The sequence below is a fragment of the Gallinula chloropus genome, assembly GCF_964237585.1.
Source record: "Gallinula chloropus genome assembly, chromosome: 6".
Classification (NCBI taxonomy): Eukaryota; Metazoa; Chordata; class Aves; order Gruiformes; family Rallidae; genus Gallinula; species Gallinula chloropus.
In genome coordinates this window covers 6,957,179-6,978,583 of record NC_140091.1, presented here as the reverse complement: position 1 = coordinate 6,978,583, position 21,405 = coordinate 6,957,179, and the positions used below count along the sequence as shown (strand labels likewise).

Sequence of the window (21,405 nt, the reverse complement as noted above, 5' to 3'; positions counted from 1 at the left end):
TGCAAGAACTATATTTTCCTGTTTCCTTAATCCTTTCTCTCTTCAAAAAACAAACTATGTTCCCAAACAGCCCGCAAAATTTAACTGAGGAAACCACCAACAGATCAGGAACAGACTTGTTTCACATCTTGCTCCTTCTAAATGCAGACACATCACCATCCCCTCACAATTACTGTCCTGCTGCCAATACTGCTAATTGTGAACATCTCAGTACCAGCTCTTACCAGGTGGTGGCGGACAGGGCCTTGTGGGAGTGCCTGTTTTAGGGGGCAATGCAGGAGGAACATCCTCGTTTTTAGCTGGTGACTCCTCAAATAAGTTTTTAGTTATGGTCACGTTGTTGACAGAACCCGATGTGGAAGAGCTAAAGGGATCCTCATTGTTGGCCTTCAAAGAAAATAGCAACATACACAATATCAGTGCAATTCTAATGCTTTCCCTTCTTTTTCCTTAATGCAGTTATTTATTTAGAACTGAAAGTTTAGACCAAGACAGAAAGAAAACACACTTGTTTGGTTTTAAGCATATCACCCACATTCTCCAGGAGACTGAAAACAGAATAATCAGGAATGGTTTATCTGCAGCAATATAAAGTTGAGCACAGTTCTGCATGCCAAAGTAATACTTTTGCTGTTAAACTCAGCATTTTAAATTACAATATTGCTTCAAGTACAGAGACAATTACTTATAAAGCCACAAAGATTACAATGCATTCTTCACAATGGAATTGCAGGGCAATTTACTTGAAAGATCTCTTTGAAGAAAGTCAGTCGTTATAAATGTTTAGAGGTGGCAAAACCATGATCAATCTGTTGGTATGGGGAATAAGCTGTCTCAGCCCTGCAGAGTTTCATACATTTTCTGAGTGGCAGTAGCGTCGTATTACCTTTGACAGCGTGCTGAAGTCAGCAAAGCCACTTCCAAAGGCTTCATTTCCAAACAGGGAGGCAAAGGGATCTGTAGCTAAAGACACAAAAATAAACCAAACAGAATTAAATTAAATGTTAAATGTTAAAGAGATTAAAAAGAAAAATAAATCCCACAACAAAAAAGCAACTGTTAGGTATTTTACAGCACAGAGTAACTCAAGTGAAGCGTTTTATAAGGTGGTCACTTAGTGAAGTAGCTTTTAACAGAACTCTAAGTGTCAGCAACCACTTAAGAAAAATCATTCTGAACAGGGAGTAATTCCAAAGAAGGTAATGGCATTCCTGTTTCCTGCATTTGAAAAAGCCTGCAGAAATACACATATGTATACACACAGAGGTGGTTTTTGTGTGCATCCACCTGTAAATATGCATCCACAGACACAGATACACAGGAACACAAACCAAAGGGTACTTCTGACTGTCAGCCCACTTGTGGAACAAGTGACCTCCTATCACCTCAATCTAATTCAACAGTACCTTTCCATTCCTACGTGCCTCACGATATGTAAAAAGTGCTCTTCTAGTGTAAAGCAGGAAAGGCACTGTCTGAAGCTCTGCCTTAACTTACAGTCACTGCCACATCTCTAGGAATCAGAGGGGATTATTTTCCTATGATGAAACTGAACAGGTTTACAGTATGGAATCCCATGTGGATTCATGCTTTGCATTACTCCTTGTCACTGCAACATGGGAAAATATGAGGTTAGAGTCTTTCCTAAAACATCTTTAACAAAAGGAGTAAAATTCAATGGTAAAAAAATTTTTAGAATTACATCTTGAAGTAGTAGTTATTCTATCCCACATCTCTTGTGGCACGAAGGTATCTTGTGTGTTACTTAAAGTAAAACAAAGTCTCTACCTAATGGGTAGCAGTACAAACTATTCAAACAGTCCAGACACTTTGATGAGGGTATTTTACCAGCTTTAGGTATTTCAGAGGAACATTTCTGCAGAATCAGTCTTCAGTGACACACACCACAAATGAGGCAGTTTTGTTCCTCATAAAAATAGCCCTCTGCAAACTTGCCCTTATGTCATGCTTCATGGGAAAATTCAAAAAACTTCAGAAATCCCCCAAACACTCCATCAGTTAAAATACTAGAAAGAAAAGCAGAAGCAAAGAAAACTTAAGCAGATCTACTTTTACCTGGATCATTCGATGCAGTAACAGTTGTTCCACCAGGAGCAAAAGGGTCATTTTTCTTCGATATCTCTGTCTAAAATAAAAAATTCCTTTGGAGGGAAATTTGTTTTTCAGCTTAGAAGATTCCTCATTCTAAGAATACAGTCACAAATTATTTTAGTTTAGAAATTTTAAGATAAAATATTTTGGAAGTAGCTTTTATCAGCAGCAGTAGGTTTGTTAACAGAAACTCCTCCTCAAGCAGCGATTAATAGTTTCAATGGATGGAAAAAAGGCACAGGTGAGATTAATCTTGGGTTTCTTTCAGTATTTATTAAGTTCCACCAGTTACCAATAGAACTTAGTTCATTACTTTCAAATGTTGGTATCATAAACATTTTAAAAATGTTTTAAAGTTTTACTTCTATTTTATCTGTGGCTATTTCCAGAAAACAGGACACATAAGACAGAGCCATGAACTAAGAGGTAACCGATTATCTAAATGATTCCTGAATATCAGCATCTCACGGCATGTCCAAATGTTCAGAATAGGTTATTTTGCCAAATTGACACACAGAAGGAATTAACAGGTACACTACAACTTACAGTGGTGTTACTGTTGTCTGCAGCACTAAATGGATCGGTGCCAGCAGTCACAAAAGGATCAGTGGAGGATTGTTTGAAAAAACAGTCAGCTGCGAAAGGATCTGAGCCTTTGAAGGGATCACCACCAAAAGGATCTAAAAAGTAAACCTCTCATTAACATTTCTGCAAGCTTTACATCTTAAAAGTGAAACGTATTGCTTTTTTCATACTACAAGATGATGACACATTTAAGAGGAAGAAGGTTGTTTGAAGTATTAAATTAATCTCGGAATAATTTGTATTGTGATTCAAAAACATTACCCAAACACATCATGAAAAACTTGGGATGGTGCCACTGGCTCAGTTCCAGAATCATCTTACCATGTAGGTTCTCTAACCAAGCTCCCAAAAGTGATGCAAACTCACCAAAACTCCCCAAACACAACTGATGTTTTCTTATTTGACACTTGGAGCACAACCCTGTTTCCCTGTCAGCCTTCCTACTGGCCATTCTCCATTCTTGTCATCAGTAACTCCATTCGTGGCCATGGGAATAATGCAATGACACTGCCTATACAGCCAGTCTGAACAGACCACCTTTTTCAACGTTTAGAACTAAAGAAAGTTGGTAACTTAAGATCCTTTGAAAGAGTCCTACTTCTCTGCATGCAAAACAGGCAGCAGGAGTTTGGCTCCTCCTGTTCACCACCTTCACATACTGAAATCCCAACTATGGACCCCAACAGCACAAAAGCAGTTCTTTAACACAAGTGGCCATCTGCTATTGCTGTCCATCCATCCAGTGGTGGCTTTTTGGGTCACTTCCACCTTTTCTTGCATTGAAAGCAGTGATGCTTTCCCCCACCTATTCTTCTAGTAGGAACCATTTAGAAGGCGGCATTAGAAGTTACAAAGTTACTTACCGATTTTCCCAAAAGGGTCATCTTTGAAGGGATCACCTGGTTTGGGTAAAAAAAAACCCAACAAGTTACTTCTTATAAAGCATATATTCAGTTGAAGTCTTTTCAGTAAGAACTCATTTCTACAGCTAGGATTTAAACAGCTCTCACTCAAGAGGAATAATTTCACTCTTTTCAGAGAAACATCAAGAGCTAGCATTAGATAAAACAAGTATTAATTAAGTAGCTCATTACCAGCATGAAACACACACACAAAAGAAGCCATCTCAAAGATGCATTTCTGTTGGCTACTGTCCATAAACACACATTATACAGCATTTACCACTACAGTAATCCAGGCTAAACTGCTGATATCAGTTTAGGCCCAGTTTTGACTAATTCTCACAGGGGCCATGGATGGTAGCTCTTAAGTGCTCATTTCTGTGCTGGATGCATGGTCTTAAATGTACCAGTTCTACTCCCTCATCTACATCAGAGACACAGACATACTGTCTCTCAGCTGTAGGTATGTATTCCAAACATACTGAGCACCCAAAGCCCAGAAGGTTGGCTATTAACAGACTACCTTTCTCCTCTGAAAGGCCTTGTCACATGCTGTAAGTAGGACTGCTTCAATATAAATAAAAATCAAGCACTGTCTACACAGAAACAGTCAAGCTCTTCTAAATTAGTTTAATTTATTCATCAGAAGTATTGAATCTGCACTGACATTCTATCAGAAGCCAAGTGATCTGAAATCAATTTAGCTCATTTTCCTTTCAAAGCAATATGAGCTAAATTGATCAGACCGTGTTGATTCTGAAATAAAGCATGTAAAACCACAGTAATGTGGCTGAAAACATCTGCTTCAGCAGTTAATCCAAGTTAAGTCCCCTTCTCCAAGTGGCTCCACATATAGAGATCACATCTTCAAACATAAAAGGAAGATAAAATCAGAGCAAGATCATTCGTTAAGTGGCAAGTTCTTAAAATAAAGCATAGCACTTCCACAAGACAAACAGATGGTGCAGTTCCACATTACCTTTTTCTGAGTGCCAAATGCACCATAAGTAGGCCACAGCCATTCATTCCCAAACACCCACTCCCTCCCCACACCACAGCTCACTCAACCCTTGGTTGATCTGTTTGTGGATCTGTGCTGCAAATTAGGAGGGTAGGAGATAAAACCAGTGAGGGAAAGGCACAATTTTCACAGCTAATAAAAATTCCAGATGAAGGAAAGAAACATCCTGGAAGCCTCATCTCTATCATTTCTATGTTTGTAATGCTATTGGCTCCATTCTCCTGTCACTCAACCACTGTCACATTTATTCTAGAGAGCAGTTCTGTGGTGAAGATTCAGTTAAGATGTGTTCATACAAGGCCTGTTTCTGAAATCTGCACTTAGAAGGAAAATCTTACTTACTGCCAACAAAGGGGTCAGACTGGAAGAACTTTAAGCTGGCTTCAGAAACCGCATCAGGCAATGGATGAGATTCAGCATCAAATGGATCTTCCTGGGCAATGCAAGAGTAGTAGAGAAAGGTATTACATTTTTAAGATATGCAGCACTGAACAACCCTTGTGTCATCTTGTGTTACTGTTCAGTGGTTTCTTAAAGATAGGAAAAAAAAAAAAAAAAAGAAGCTAGAATTCTACATCATTCATCAATGGAGAGCCAAAATATTTCTCAAAAACAACCTGCCTGCTACATGACATGAAATGTTTTCATAACATCACACTGTAAATAAAATCAGTAAGAAGTGACAATTTTAATTCTCTGTTCTTCAGTGACTAAGATGCAAGTCACATGATGCAAACCTGAAACAGCTTAACTAGGCTTTCTTGTGTTACTGTTCCTGCCCCGAATCCGAACTCACTCACTTTTTTAGTGGCAGGTGCATCTGGGGTCTCTTTCTCTTCTTCCACAACAGAGGCTGTGGTTTCAGGGCTATTTCTTACCTAGGTAAGGATAAAAGCAATTCACACCTAAGTAAGTAGATAGAAGACAACACAACGTAGTTTTAAGTATTAAATAGCTAAAATAATATACTAAAGGATACTTCAAGAGATTAATGCTTATCACAGAACATACTGAAGCTTTCTATAAATCTTATGAAGAGTTAAAAATCAAGAATTTACTGGGCCATAAGGAGAGACATTTAAAGCAAGACAGTTTTAGATTTTCTGTACTATGCCTTATTCCATTCTTGTTGCACCAACTGGAGACAGCTGCTCTCCTTTACTGCTAGTTCTACTATTCAATTTATGATAATTTGCTCTGGAAACAAATACAGAAAACTTTTTATTACCACTTTCCAGCCAAGCAGAAACATCATCTTTTTCTGCCTATCAACATTCAGATTGCTGAAACACAGTCCCTCAGAATATCACCCCGAAACTTCACTCATGCCAGTGTTTAACAACATCATCGTGATACAATCTTAACTTATTCCAACGTCACAGCTGCATCACATGATGATCAAGCAGGCAGAACGCTACTCACCGGAGACACACTGTTGATTTGTTCATCTCCTGCTATACTCTCCCTTTCCGCATTCTCATTCAGGTTCGCAGTTTCGCTGCTGCTGTTGCTTAGACTAGAATGATCCACAGTTCCATTAACAAGCGTATTATGTGGCTGAGAGTGCCAACTAAATTGGTTATTTTCCAAATCTTTCAGCTCAAGAAGTTTTGTCTGCACCTGTAAAAGAAAGAGATGTATATGCAGCAGCATGGCAGTACACAGTAGCTAGTATATGACTGTCCCCTCAAACAGGCATTTCAGAAATATAACTTCCATCTTCTATTTTCAAAAGTAAATATATCAAAACACACATTCTTTCAATCAAAGGGTGAAATTTGAGAAATAAAACACAAATCTGATTTAGAAGAGAGATAATGTAGCTGAAGGGCAGACCTGAAAACAGTCTCCTGCCGAGGAGGTAGACTACATCACTGGCAACATCAAGACTTGACCCTTTATTTCTAGTAAAGCTCATCAGTTACAAAGTTTTTGGATTTTTCTGATTGGTTGGTGGTTTTGTGTTTGGTTGTTTGGGTTTTTTTTGTGTGTCTGTGTTTTTAATTATGCATCTGTATTGACCTTAAACTCTGAATTTAAAAGGCTGCTTTATCAGAATTCTCATCTTCCAAGAAGGAAAGTTAAGAATTCATTGTCTTGTCCCATGTGGCGTTTGAAGTCTACAAAATCCACAATGTATCTTCATAAGCAGGTATATCCACATACTAATAATAATTAATAATGAAATAATTTAGCAGTATGCTTAATGCAGTGCCTCATAACAAACATTTATAACCAAGCTGCCAGTTATGAAGGAATCCTTGCATTTGGCAGATTATGCAGAATGATGAACTTAGTTCAAACATTTGTCTAAATCCCACTGACTTCTGCCAGCTCAGTCACCTAACAGATTCATCATTGCCTTGCGCGTGTCAAGTCAGGTGGCAGCAAAGACAACTCCAGGTGTCTTTGTTTCAAAGCCAGTGACCTCACACCACCCATTAGATAAGAAAAAAAAATGTCAAGCACAACCACTTCTAAGATCAGCCTCAAATCTGTTCACTGCAAGTACCTCTTACTGGTATATTAACACTGAAACAGCACAACTTGCTCTCTACCTGTGGTTAAGTAATGGAAAATCCATTTGTTTACTACTCAGTTTCTAAACCTCAAAGCCAAATTTGAAAACTATGACTATATTATATAGGTCTTCAACAGAAGAAAGTGTTCTTGCATGAACACTAGCAGTGGAAGTCTTAGGGGAAAAAAACGTTAAGTTACAGACATGAATTGTGTGAAATGACCAACCCAGAAGTCAGTCATTTCTAGAGTTCAAGTTTAATAGGAAAGCTTTTTGGTTTGTTTTGAACTTGGTAACAAATGTGCTCTGTCTGGCTTATGTATTAGACAGCTGGCAATTCAGAGAAGAATGATCAGGAAAGGGTGAAGCAAACACATCGCTGATTACAGATAGGAGCTAAGTGTTCCTTTAACCTAACAGCAGATGCCTCAAAGCACAGTTCTGTGCTTAAAACACAGTGCAGCCATCTCTGCTTCTCAGTATCTAGTCTCAATCCAATTTTCTCTTACACTCACCTTACTTTCCCCCTTCAACGATGCACTAAAAGGTTAGCAATGTTATACCGACTTCACATCCATTAAAGAATAGTAAGAGTGTGCCCTGGGCCATGGCTGAGCAAGAAATCTTAAATAACTATTGGACACACAGAATTTAAACATGCCTTATCTATTTTTCACTCATTACATTACGACAAATTACTTCTGAAGTATAAATTATTAATCCCTTTTTAACAACAAAACTTTGAGAAAAATCATTAACTATCTTGAGTGCCCTGAGTCAGCCTCTAAGAATCCTGACTACTATCACAGAACACACACGTAAGCAACTAAAGACATGAGCAAACAGTGAAGAAAAAGAAAACAACGCCTTCCCCTTAAGAAAAACCACACCAGAGGTTGTCAGCTAAGAAAAAAAGCAACACCCCCTTTTTTTTTTGGTCTTGCACACTGCCTTACTGAATTGATTTCCTGTTGCGAATCCTGCAGATGTTGCTGAAGAGGTCCCAGCTGTGCTTTCCCAGACTCTATGCAATGCTCAAGCTCTGCAGTTTCTTGCTGCAGGCGACTCAGCTCCTCTTGAGCTTTGGTCAGTTCATCTTCACATGCTGAGATCTTTGATTCCTGGCTTGTTATTTCAGCCTTCAGCATGGCAATCTAAAGCAAGAACAAATATTTCAAAGCCAAATTAAAAACCCCCAAAACCCAACCTCCAAAAACATCCAAATGCTATTATTTATGACCAGAAAAAATAAAACCCTCATAGCTGTTGATGAAATCATACCCGAGTGAAAGGTTAATTCCCCTGTTGATCTCAATTACATCATAGTATTCTAGCTGTTTTCCTGACCAACACAGGTATTTCTAATACTGAAAAGATCATTTCAGGCCTTAAAGAAATACTACACCATTATATCAGAAAAAAAATAAATCTATGCAAACATAATTTCTTTTAACCACTAAGAAATGAGTCCCAGTAATCAGTGCTTCTAATACACTTTTATTGTATTATAATTGTGCATTATTTATTTGCACATAACCTTATTTGTGTGCAAGCATGTATCAGGATATATCTGGATGCCACTGAAATGAGTGACTTATTTCCTTTTCTGTTGGTTGCAAAACCCAGACACTTGGGCTGTTCATTGGTGAAAGCTTCCTGTCCTGCCCCAACATGGGTAACACCGCAAGGCCGAGTTCTTCAAAGGAGGCATTTAGCCTTCACAGCCCTTAGCCACTGGACCTTACCAAATGGGCCTCCTCTGCACACTTCTGCCTGATATCATTAAGTTGCTCTTCCAACTTGGCCTTCTGCTCATCGAGATCGTTAAGGATTTCTTGTGCTTCCTGCTTCTGAGCTTGCAGCTTTTGCAGATTACTGCTCTCCCGCTTCACTTCATCTTGCAGATCCTGTAAGAGGACAGATTAGCTTTGCATTGGATCCCTCTATCCTCCTAACCACTTTGTGTGGTATAAACTTCAGTACTAACTCAGATCTCAAAGCATCCACAGATTATCTTTCAAAAGCCAGCATTCATCACACATCAGACAAGCAAGTATTCTCAAATTCTAATATAGAGAAATAATCAGGTTATTTGCTTTATTCTTTTCTTTAGTAAAGATAATCTCACTGAAACATTAAGGCTGATGCATCAACAGACATATTAACTGTGTTATTCACAGGGAGGTTGGGGTTTCATTTTGAATTTAAGTCATCTTTATTCAGGCTGCTAGATTGTCTCTCCTATATTTTAGCAACATGTTCTACTGAGTCCCTTAATAATAGAAATTCTTTATTCTGCTGCTTCCCCCTTCAAAAGCACATGGCCAAAAATAGGAACTTATTTTAGCAACATGTTAAAACACCAAACCAGTGCATTATTAACCAAATGTGTTCCATTCTACAGCCTCCCTGCCTCTGATGTTGCAAAGTCAGCCAAAACCTTATTTTCCATTTAACAGCATTGGTAAGACATGCACATCCCACAGACAACAATATGGTATCTTTTAACTTATGAAACAGCCCTATGTATGAATCTTGTGTTCTAAGTATGTTCTAAGTATATTATCACATGATAATTAGCTCATTTGTGAGCAACAGGAATGGTTATACTTCAAACTGCAGAGATAACATTGAAAAAAGTCAAGAAATACATTTAGGAAGAAGAAAAAATCGTCAAAGTCAAGAGGAAAGGATAATACAGGGACATCAAAAAAGATTAATACAGAAGGAAAATATTAGATGAGAAGATCGTGGCCTTTCTGAGGAAATATGGTAATTGAAGGAAGAATGATGAACAACAGTAAGAAAAAGACTGAACAGAAATAAAATTAAGAAGGAGGATAAGAAAACAAGCTGACGTGAATTACTGATTAGATCACACATTTGTATGCTACTCTAAGCTAATATCCTGTTGTCTTTTTTTAGGTGTGTTCTTTTGGGGTTCATTTTTGGCAAGGGAGATAGTTTATCCACACGTGCTGCTACCTCCAGAGAATCAGGACAAAAAAGCCAGATAAAAATAGAAAGGCATATGTTGCAGCAGTCAGATGCTGGGGAACTAGGTAACCTCAAGACAACTGGAAGATTACACAAAGAAACAGCACAGATGCTTTAATGAAAACCAACAGAACACATTAAAACCCCTGCAAACCAAACAGAACATGAACACAACCCCCCAAAACCACCCAAATCCCAGCTGAAGTTCTGTAAAGGGCATACACCTGATATAGAACTGTCAGACTGGGGGAATTACTGGTTATTTCTAATCTGTCAAAGAAACCAGCACACACACAAAAAGCTCTTACAGCAGCTACTGACTTTGGATAATTGGGACACAACTGATCCATTCATTTTTTTACATTGCTTTGAAAAGCAAGCATGAGCTGACAACACAAGCAAGGGGGGGGGGGGAGAAGTAACAGCTTAAAAGAGATTTCAGTCTCCTTTCTCTGAAAGGAAGCAAGAATTCGCATACGTACAAGCTAAATATAGATCACCTCCACTCCTGCTACTGTTCCTTGAATCCCAGCATCTGTCCTAGGCACAGCAGCAGAGAAGCACTGAAGAGCCCTGACTAAGCCTGATGGCTCCCAGAATAGTCAAAAAAGAAAAAACTCAACCAAAACCCAAACGTCTTCACATAACCACTCCAAATTAAAGGTCAGAGTAGATACAATACAGAGAACTGACTAATAATGAAAGATACATCTTCATGAAGTAAACCAGGCTCTGGTTAAGCTTCAGAAGAAACACCCTCAGCTGAGAGGTATCATCTTCATGTTCAAGCACTGAACAAGATTCTGTATGAAAACCATCATCTCTGAAATGGTACAGACTAGCATTTTTATGGTAATAATTATTCTTGTATGAATTTTACCATCATTGTAACTCTCCATACTAATGGAGTGCAGGAGAAGGAAAGCCTAGAGATCTGTATTTCCAAACAGAAAGTGGAGTTTGTAGCTTGCCAGTCTGTGCTTCACTGAACAAATCACCTGGTAAGAACGGTTAAGCCTGAAACAGCACAGAAAAGTTAAAGTTCACTGACTTTCTAATAGCTCTGGTGCACTCCAACACACACAGAATAGGGAAAATCCAATGCTGAGTGGGATAGCGGAGCATAAATCTGTTGTAGAAAACTGAGGTCAACAAGATCAAAAGACCAGAAGAGAAGGCCAGAACAGTCCCAGAATACCTTTCACTCCCCTCCTCCCTCCTTCTCTGAAGCAGTGCCTCGCATAGCTTCAGGGTTTTTCCCTCCCAATTGATACGAGCCTGTATTATGCTTTGTTCAGGAATTACAAGCATTTGTTCTAAAAATGTCTTTATGAAGTTTCAGTGTCCCACTGAAAAGAAAAACCTAGACCTTCTGACTTCATGTCAATATAATTCTAGGGAGCACACTGTAATTTCTGGGAATTACAGAATCCCAGAATGTTAGGAGTTGGAAGGGACTTCGAAACATCATCTAGTCCAACCCCCCCCCCCCCCCCCCCCCCGCCAGAGAAGGATCACCCAGACTAAATCACCCAGGAATACATCCAGGCAGTTTTGAATGTCTCCAGAGCAGGAGACTCCACAACCTCTCCAGGCAGCCTGTTCCAGGGCTCCATCACCCTCACAGTGAAAAAGTTCCTCCTTACATTCACATGGAACTTCCTATGCTCCAGCTCACACCCGCTGCCCCTTATCCAATCACTGGCCACCACTGAGAAGAGCCTGGCTCCATCCTCCTGACTCTTGCCAGGAGAGTCACTTTGTTTCAGAGGCTTGGCAGGTAGTCTGACAAACCATGCCCACACACAGGAAATGTGAGGTGGAAGATGAGAGTCTTGTGAATGTGTTGAAAAGCCCACTGCTTGAGGCAGTGGCTCACCAGTGAGGGACGCTGTCCTTCAACACCTGTGACTAGAAGAGCAGACTGACAGGAGCAAGGGGACAGACAGATAAAGGCATTTCCAGATGCCACTTGCTATGTGGTCAAAACCCAATGTTTTAGTTACACATTAAGACTGTAAAACAAATTTCTCTACTGCCAAAAACACTTCCTACCTATGAGTTTATCACCCCATATTTATAGGAAAATGCTACTCCAGTCACAGAGTAAGTTAAGGAAATGGCTCCTTAGAAGTTACTTTGTTACTCTGTTCATAACTTTTCAAGAAAAAACACCCCTTAATCTTTGCCACAAAAGAACTGGTATTTTACTAAGCACATAAAACCCATCAGCATGTTGTGGTTTTCCTCCAACACTTTTCCTGTCTTTGCTTTTTAGTATCTATTTACATAGCATATAAATTATTTCATAGAAATAAATTATTTCATAGCTGTCAATTCCTTCCCTCCTCTCATACAAAATCATTCGATCCATCACAGACCATGGCTATATTTGAGACAACAAGTTGTACCCATGGGAATAATTCTGGTATCAGAAACACTGGAGCGTGATGCCACGAAACTAGCTTGATCCAAGGTGGCAGACAGGACACAGTGGTGGTGTACACCATCTTTAGAAATGTCACTGTTAAGAGTAAAACCAGAAGGGGGAAAAAAAATCATGATGTAAAGATATTCTTAGTCAGTCACCACAATTCTCTGAAGTTCTAGAAAGTTTCCTGAAACATGCAGGTCCTCTGACTTTCAGAACAGCACCAGAGATAAAGGGCCATAAAGCTGAAACATATTCTGCAGCCAGATCCTGTGTGATCCCGACGGGTTCTCAGTTTTTCTGACAAGCCAGTAACAGACTGTTCCTTGCTGCGGACTGACTAGAACAAGAGACAAATAGCTTGTGTGATTACTGAGAGGTTAAGGACCAGAGATGGTTCCTTCCAACATTACTGCTCTGGACACAATGACTTCATTGATTCTGTGATGCTGCTGACTATCAAAAACTAAACATGCAGATGACACTAATACTGTGACATCAAAAGTAGGGGGTTTATTTAGCTCTATATACCTTTGTGCAAAGGCACCAGAGACTTCAACCTCTACCTGAACACACACAGCTTCCAGAACACACTAAACATAATCACCCTGTGTGTAAAGCCAGGAGTGCCTGTAAGAATTTTTAATGGTGTGAAAGGCAATCTGCAGAGCGGGGAGGGGACTGACCGCTGCACGCATGGACAGACTCACAGACACGGGCAACTTCTGTATGCATTCCTGCAGCTGCTCAATCTGGCTGCCATTGTGACTAACAGGCCTGCATCTGATTATCTTCTGAAAGGTCAGACTATTAATTATCACACAGGATTTAAGGATATTAAATAGCCAAGCACAAAATTCACACTGGGTGTTACACATTGGCTCTTTTTCTGCCCATCACAACATAAAATGCAGAAATCTCACGTTATTTTCTTTTAATCACATCAAGGTTATTTGAAATAAGAAAGACTCATAAAATAAATGTAGAAATAAAATTAAGTGATCGGGTATCACACTGAAGTTGGTTTTTTTTTTTCTGAAAGCAGCAATTCCAGCTGCTTTTACAGCTTAAAATTTAAACTGAAATATTGCTTTGCAGCATTAATTCAGGGCTTGGCTACACTGTCAGCACCCTAAATACTGATGCTGACTGTGTGATTTTTTTAATCTCTGTAAAACACTTGCAAACTTTAAATTTCACAATACTCTGGAAATTCAATGTCATCCTTTTAAATAAAATTCAAACAGATTATTTTTAAAATCCACTTATATTAGGCAAAATTAACTTGAGGCAAAATTCCTCCCAAGCTGGTAATTACTGTGACTCTTAAGAAGGAGCCCCATATACAAGCCCTTTTAATTCAGCCACTTAAGTTTATTAATTTGCAGTGCTAGAGTGTCGTCTTTTAATTATACATTAGATAGCCTTGCTAAAAACAAAACAACCCCACAATACAACCCCCCGAAACAAAATTATTCATTTGTAATATTTTTCATTTAAAACTTGATGCAGCCTACATATCCTGACAGCTCACACATTTATCTAAATATACACAGATCTAAAAACTCAGCAATCCCACTGCCATTAAAGCACCACATGGTGCAATATCAGGTGTCTGAACAATAATTTTGTGTCTTATTTACCTGGACCTCACTTGTCCTCTGCTTGATGGTATCTTCTTTCTCCTTCAGGTCGTGCTCTACATTATTCTTTTCCCTGGAAGACCAGCAAACAATGCAAGAATACTTAAGAACATCAGCTACAGCAGGTACAGTTATCCAGCCCCCTAAGCCTGTATCTCTCTTTAAATACATAGTGAAACATTAAACACAGAAGATGTAAGGGGTTTCTGCTCTGCAAATTATTTACAAGACAGAAGCCCACATAAGCGTTCTGCATAAACCCCCCCTGTCTTTTCACCCAACTGCACTTCAGTGATAAGAAGGCTCAAAAATGGAAGGGGGCGGGAGGGAGAAATCAATGAAATACTGTCTCCAGTGATCTCACTGTTGCTATGGAGCACTTGTCTAATGAAAACTGCTGGGAAAAGTGGGAGGGATTGCATCAGATTCCATCTATTAACCCCTGCAAATGCAGTAATTCCTATGCTAAAGGCAGCTAGGAAACATTTCCAGCAGGCCAATCTCACTCGTTAATTAACATTGCCTATCAGATTTTAGATCTATCCCTTGGTAAGCTCAGTCATGAGAAGAAAATTTAGCTTGCTGTAATCGCTGTCTGCTTAGAGACACCATACGTAGGTATTTGCTGTGTCATATCAAGTCTCTGTCTACAGACACTTATTCCAATTTAAAAGTGACTGCTGATGACAGGAGAATTATCATCTAAAAATTCTTGGCAGCCAGACACAACAATAGCTTTAAGAAAGGGAATAAAACCAACATACAACTCCAAAGTGCTACTGTTTAAAAAGAAAATCCTACGAGCATTTATCTCTAGACAGTATATGGAATCTTTCCTCCTTTCACAGACACAGAAAAGTATTAAACTTAGTGTTAAAACCATAATCTTCTGTATACAGATATTTTCATGAAGATTTTGTTAATAAATGAGCATACATAACATAAGTTAAATTTGAACAATGATAAGCCTAACAATTCTAAATGAAATATTACAGAAGCCATTCAAATTGGATTACTATAACATATTGAAATTAAGGTACCATCATATTTCAATAGCATCAGATTGATTACCAATCTAAAACTATTAATCTTATTGTTTACTCTTATCTAACAGAGAAGAAAGCATTTCTGTAACTAAAGTAAAGCAGGTCTACTCTAAGTTCTCTTTACTCAAGCTGAGTAATACTTGTTTACTGGTATACCATGTACAATGGTAAATTAAAACCAGTCCAGTTGTCACAAATTGTAAATGAACATTTGATTTGAAAAATAACTACACTTACTACATCCTGCTACTATTTATCTCAGTATCTGATTAAAGAGTAACTTGCTGAATGTGCACAAAGGGAAGGGTTCACATGGAAGGAAATGTGAATGCACTAAGAGGGATGCTAATGAGGGATGCTAAAGAACAAGGCTAGTTTATTTTCTTAATGTGAACCTTCAAGTTTCATAAAATTCCTCATTCTCCATTCATCAGGAAAAAAACTCTGAGCAAACCTTTACCATTTCCATCAAAGCTATAGCACGCTCCTCTAGCTCACTTAACAAGTGTTTGTAGCATAGTCGTACTGAGATACTTAAAGCATTACAACACAGGGGTGAAACAAGTTCTGTTGATTTTGCCTTCTGTAACTTCCCACTAACAAAGGGTCTCCATCTCAACAAAGCACTTCCACAGACCCAAATACAAGTCAGGCTGAAAAATACCTTCAGGCCCTCAGACACACACTGAACACAGCAAACATTCAGGCTTATTATTCCTGATTGAAGATAAAAGAGAATAACTGACAAACAAATAAACAAATACTTGTTACTGTTCCTGCTTGGGTATGAAATAGAAATGCAAGCAGATATGTATATTTTAATACACAGCTTTTCCACACTGATGTCACTGATAGGCCTAAGAGATTGTCAGAGATGAAAAATCACTTCCCTTTTGTTTCAGCAGAAGCCAGGTACCTAAACCTCACAGATCTGGACTATGCCAAGCAACAGGATACAATCCGCACCCACACACAGCTCATACTGGCCAAATCACAACTCAAACAATGAATTGGAAAAAAAGTAAGTGAAAGATGTATTGTCAGGCAGAACAAGAAAAGCTTAGGAAGCAAAGGAAAACAAGCTGAGTGTATATAGACTACACATAACACATCCCCTCCTCCCTCCCAGTAATGCGTCTTTGTTTAAAAAAAACAACCAACAAACAAGACAACACAGACCTACTTAATTCACTAATTCTTCTGAATGCCTCCATTTCTTTTACAAACTATCTGGTATGCCCCTGTGGGAATGCTCAGCAACTGAAAGAACCAAAAACAAGTAACAAAATTGATTTATTGGATATGACAGATTTCCTGGATCACAGAGCCCCTCACTGCATCAGCACGTGGTGGGGAGGAGAGAAGCCAACCCAAAAGAACTATGGTGTTTGTCAATAAAGGGCACTTGTTCATCAAGGCAATTGATGAAAGCAATACAATTGCCCCAGTGTATTTTAGTAGTAGTCATGCCAAGAACAACCTCTTACCAAAGAAATTAAGAGCAATGATTAAAGCCCCCCAAACTAAAAGATGGCTTCTCCAATGCAGGTATTTCACAAACAATCTTGGCAAATCCCTAAATTGCACCCCAATTCATGAATGGAGTAATTTATAAGTGGGAGGCAGCATGTTACAAATACTTGCAATAGCTGGTAACTGAGGGGTCCCCATGTCAGTAGAAGCGTTTGAGCCAAGGAAAAAAACCCTGGCTTCTTGATGGCCAGCACTTCGAACCATCATAGTTACAGAAGCAAAAAGTCAGAGGTCTTTTCCATAAGTGACAGAACTCACAGAGCTGGTAGCATTATCTCTAACCAGAGTTGCCCAACATTTCTTATTTTCACATACATTTATAATTTTGGAGATTCCTAGTGTAGCAGTACTTCAGTTTGGCAATTCTTCTTGCCTTTGTTCCCAGTGACATTTTAAGTTGCAACAGGTCACTTAAGATTATTTCTTCTAACCTCTGGTTTGGAAGTAATAATCTATCTAACATTAATATTCTTACCATTTCTTTGCTAAGAAACTGTAGTGCTCTCAATTTTGAAACAAAGGCTTGATGAAAGGGGATGGCAGGGAGAGGTTGCCCTGTTCTTCTGGGGACATTTTGCTGTTTCTTTACTTTTGAGACCAATTTATCAGCTTTATGGTAATTAGAATCTGATTGATACTAAAAGAATATGACTGTTGGTATGTGAAGGATGACAGCTTCAGTAAGAGCTAAGATGGCAACTCAGTAACATGCAAGACTACTTACAAGAGGAATATCGTATTGGTAAAGCCTGAAGAAATTTCCACAATTTGTGGGTTGTAGCTAGCTATGAATGCAGGAAAGCAAAGCAGAATTTTCTGGGGAAGAAAAAGGTTTTATGGCTCAAAAAAGAATATTAAGAACATCTGGTCTAGCCTCCCACAATGTTGATCAAAAAAGCTTCAAAGAGTTTTCTAAAAATACAGTGCAACCGAAACAGAACTTACAGGCAGCAGTGCTGACAGGCTCAAAATGATGCAGATTCCACAACGTTCCCAGGCGAATCATTCCCCTTACCAGGAGGGAATTATCCTCACTAATAAGTGTTCTGCATTTTATTCTTCATCTGATCCTCGACCTCCACCTTCCTGCCATTGTTTTTATTGAATTAAGTTAAAATGCTACTGGCTACCGGAAATCTTTCCCTACACAAATGGTTGAGCCACAAACACATCACCTCTGTATTCTTTTACTCAGCCTCTCAAAAAAGAGCTGTGTTCTCCAAGCATTGTCATTCTTTTGAGCCATTTCCTCTGCTGCCTTTTTATTTTTTTTAAGTGTGCTTCAAAAATAGGTTTAATTTATATTATTAGGTCTCAAATGCAGCTCTCATGGACCCTTCTCAGCAGAATCATGGACTGGAATTATTAACATATTAAAAGTACAACAGCTGAACAATATATATTGTTTTAAAAATTATTGTAGAAAAATATAACTTAAACTATCCAGACTGAAGGAGTACTTCACCAGTTATAACAGAAATGTGGATTTTCCAAGATGAATCGGTTGCGTAGCATCACTACCTGTGCTTAGGGAAGGAACAGGAAAGGAAGGTACCGGAACAGTCACTCTGTTACAGTGACTAAAGGATTTCCAAATAATCATTTTTTTTCCCCCAAGAAAAATAAAAGTTACTTGAGCCACAACTCACTTCATGCCACAGAGCTTACTAGTCACTCTCAATGAAACCACACAAACCTCTGACTATTACACTTCAGTTTGACAATACAGGCTTAACCCTCTGAGTGGGAATTCAGTTCTATTTTGAACCTCTGAATCATATCCAAGTAAATTTCCCCTTCCTAAAAATAAAAACATATTAATAGTTGCCCCTACCATATCTTCAACAATCTACCATCAGTCAAATATGCCTCAAGTAATTGTCAAAGTCTACGTGTCACTGAAGAATGAAGCAATGACTTTCCAAAGGCCACTTACTTCAAGTAAGGAAACAGACAAATATGTCAGACTGCAAGCCCACCTCCTGAAAACCACCTTCATCTAAAAATCTATTCTAGTGAACAATTTATTTCCTTCTAAGATACTGACAGAAAGAATCGCGGTCGTAAATCATATTTCACATTACTAAATGTGAGAGTCCAAAACCGGAATAAATACAACCTAAAGAACAACAGAGGAAGGCAGAGCAGGGAGAAGTGAAGAGGCAGTGGGCGTAATAAGGGGGAGAATAAGCAGCTGAAGTGAAAAAACATTTATGTATTTAGGAAACAGACTGTGCTTTGACATATTGCCAAATAAAATCATTCCTACAAATGACACGAATAAGACAGGCAGATTTCATCATGCCAAAGTATCCTCACTTACAAAATAGTAGAATTAACTTAATAGCATTCTCAGTAGATTTATGACAGTACCAAAATAATCACTGAAGAAAAATATCCGCTGTCTTGAGATGATGACGAAGGCTATACAACATATATGAAACTTCATTTTCTTAGTCACCTTCTTAATTACCTTAAAAATACTTAATGGAACACAAGGGTCTGCAGACCTCACATTAAACAATTTCTCAGTGCAATAGTTTATTTTACTGAACAGAAAAGTAGTATGTAATCTCTATAACCATAACAACCTGAGCAGAGGTCAGTACCTCAAGTGTCATCTTCCCGCTCTCTACCCTACCCACTGCTTGGTCTTTCCCATCTCGCTTCCTTACTGCCACTAAAAAAAGTCCTTAGAATTCCCTCTACAAACCAATGGTTCCAGCATCCTAAAGATATGCTCTATGATCCATTCTCATCTGCCAATAAAAGATGAATGAGAGAATACCAAGATATGCAGCTCTGAAACAGACCCAGTAGGCATAAGGGACAAACCCTTCCAGGTCTTGGCTGTTACTAAACGCACTCATCTGACTAGGCGAAGAGCAGCAATGTTAAACAGTGTTACAGCCATTTACAGACACCCTAACCTTGGCAAACAGACTAATACCACCTAGTTTTCTCTTATGCATAGATTTGCTTTATTGAAAAAAAGAATAAGCAACTCTTTTTACAACAAACCAGACAGATTACAACTGAATCTAAGGCAGCTATGACCATTCCTCCTTTACTTACCTCTGCAGGTCTACTATTTCATTGTTTAATGTATCGAGTTCTTTAATTGCAGAAAAATCTGCTACAGAATTCAGTCCTTGAGTACTCTGCAAGATAAAACAAATAAATACTGTTAGTTTATAGTTCATACTGCCCAACAACTACATTCACTTTACTTTTTGTGACAGCATGAACTATCCTCTTGTAACAACTGCTGGTAGCATTGTATTTCAAATTTTCAACCTCCAAAATCCCCAAACTGTCCAGATGCCATATTAACAGAACACAACATACATCCAACACATCCAGTAATTCAAACAGGAGTTTGTTTCCTGCAAGCACCTGATGACATCTTCCACAAAAGCACAGAACCACCCAAACATACAAATAAAGAGTAAAACTTGTTCTAAAGTGACATTTACCTTAGAGTTAACATTTAGCTAGCTTCCTGGCATTCAGTTAAAAGTGGTTTGGTTTGTTTACTACTTTTATATTAATATTTCTTCACCTTGGTGAACCCTTCTGTTCCAAAGTATCAACATGTACTTGCAATTTGATAATCTGAAGTCATAGTTAAGTTATGTCTGTGAGTTCCCATTTACTTAATGTCTTTTTATAAAGACAACTACTGTAATACAAGCTATTTATTTCAAAAACATAAACACAAATGACTGGAGAACAAATGCTGAAAACACAAATTAGCAAATACTGTAATTCTTCTACTGTGCCTTATCACAACACAAACATGTTTAGGAAGCCACAGTCACTCTAACTACCTTCTATAAATACATCATCTCCTTTAAGACTTGAACAAAGCCACCAAGGGAGAACACAAACTTCAGAGGAAAAATACATACATGTAATTTAAAGAAGGCAAGTGATACCTCAAAACTGAAAGAAAAGTTACAGAATTTTATTACCACAGAAGTGTAAGGAAACAAAACATTAGATAACAGCAATATACATACATCTGCGTTCTGAACATCTATCAAGAAAGACCACCAGTTAACTTTCCCTACTTGAAAACCATAATAATTACTATTATACTTACTGATATTTCTGCCACTGTCTTTATATTTGTCACGTCAGAAGATGAAGCCTAGGGTGGGGTTTTTTGTGTTTTATTTTGTTTGGTTTGTTGGGTTTTTTCTTTATTTTTATTTTTTTGTTTTTACAATCTGTCACTCCACTCAAGAAAACCAGCAAAAAAGCCTATTTCTGTACTCTCATCCTTTGGGTTACATTCTCAAGCAATAATCTTGGACAAACAGGTTCTTTCATATCAACAAGACAACATCTCTTGAAAAAGCTCTAAATGAGCTGAAGGTTCAAGCTCAATCCAGTAAAACAAATTCTCAGTAAGGATTTGCAGGGCTAACTAAAAGCTAACTTACCTTATTTCACAATATTCTTATTCTGATTGTGTTAGTAACACACATACACACAATAAATAAATAAATCACGCTGATGTCAGAGTTCTGTAAAAACAATTTACACACAGAGAACTGCAGTAATGAACACTGATCTCACCTATCGTGTTCTGATCACCGCATCTTCTGC

General features: G+C 38.3%; 1 protein-coding gene across 1 annotated transcript in view; it reads right to left on the bottom strand.

The window, feature by feature from the left end:
* EPS15 (epidermal growth factor receptor pathway substrate 15) overlaps window positions 1–21,405 on the bottom strand; it is a 45,769-nt gene that overhangs the window by 4,536 nt on the left and 19,828 nt on the right. Inside the window, exons 12-23 of the mRNA XM_084266196.1 lie at window positions 19,867–19,952; window positions 14,213–14,285; window positions 8,887–9,048; window positions 8,098–8,295; window positions 6,043–6,240; window positions 5,421–5,498; window positions 4,963–5,053; window positions 3,561–3,596; window positions 2,659–2,792; window positions 2,077–2,146; window positions 887–963; window positions 225–387 (exon numbers count right to left, since the gene is read on the bottom strand). Coding sequence (XP_084122322.1) covers window positions 225–387; window positions 887–963; window positions 2,077–2,146; window positions 2,659–2,792; window positions 3,561–3,596; window positions 4,963–5,053; window positions 5,421–5,498; window positions 6,043–6,240; window positions 8,098–8,295; window positions 8,887–9,048; window positions 14,213–14,285; window positions 19,867–19,952 — 1,366 coding nt within the window. The remainder of the gene's footprint in view (window positions 1–224; window positions 388–886; window positions 964–2,076; window positions 2,147–2,658; window positions 2,793–3,560; window positions 3,597–4,962; window positions 5,054–5,420; window positions 5,499–6,042; window positions 6,241–8,097; window positions 8,296–8,886; window positions 9,049–14,212; window positions 14,286–19,866; window positions 19,953–21,405) is intronic.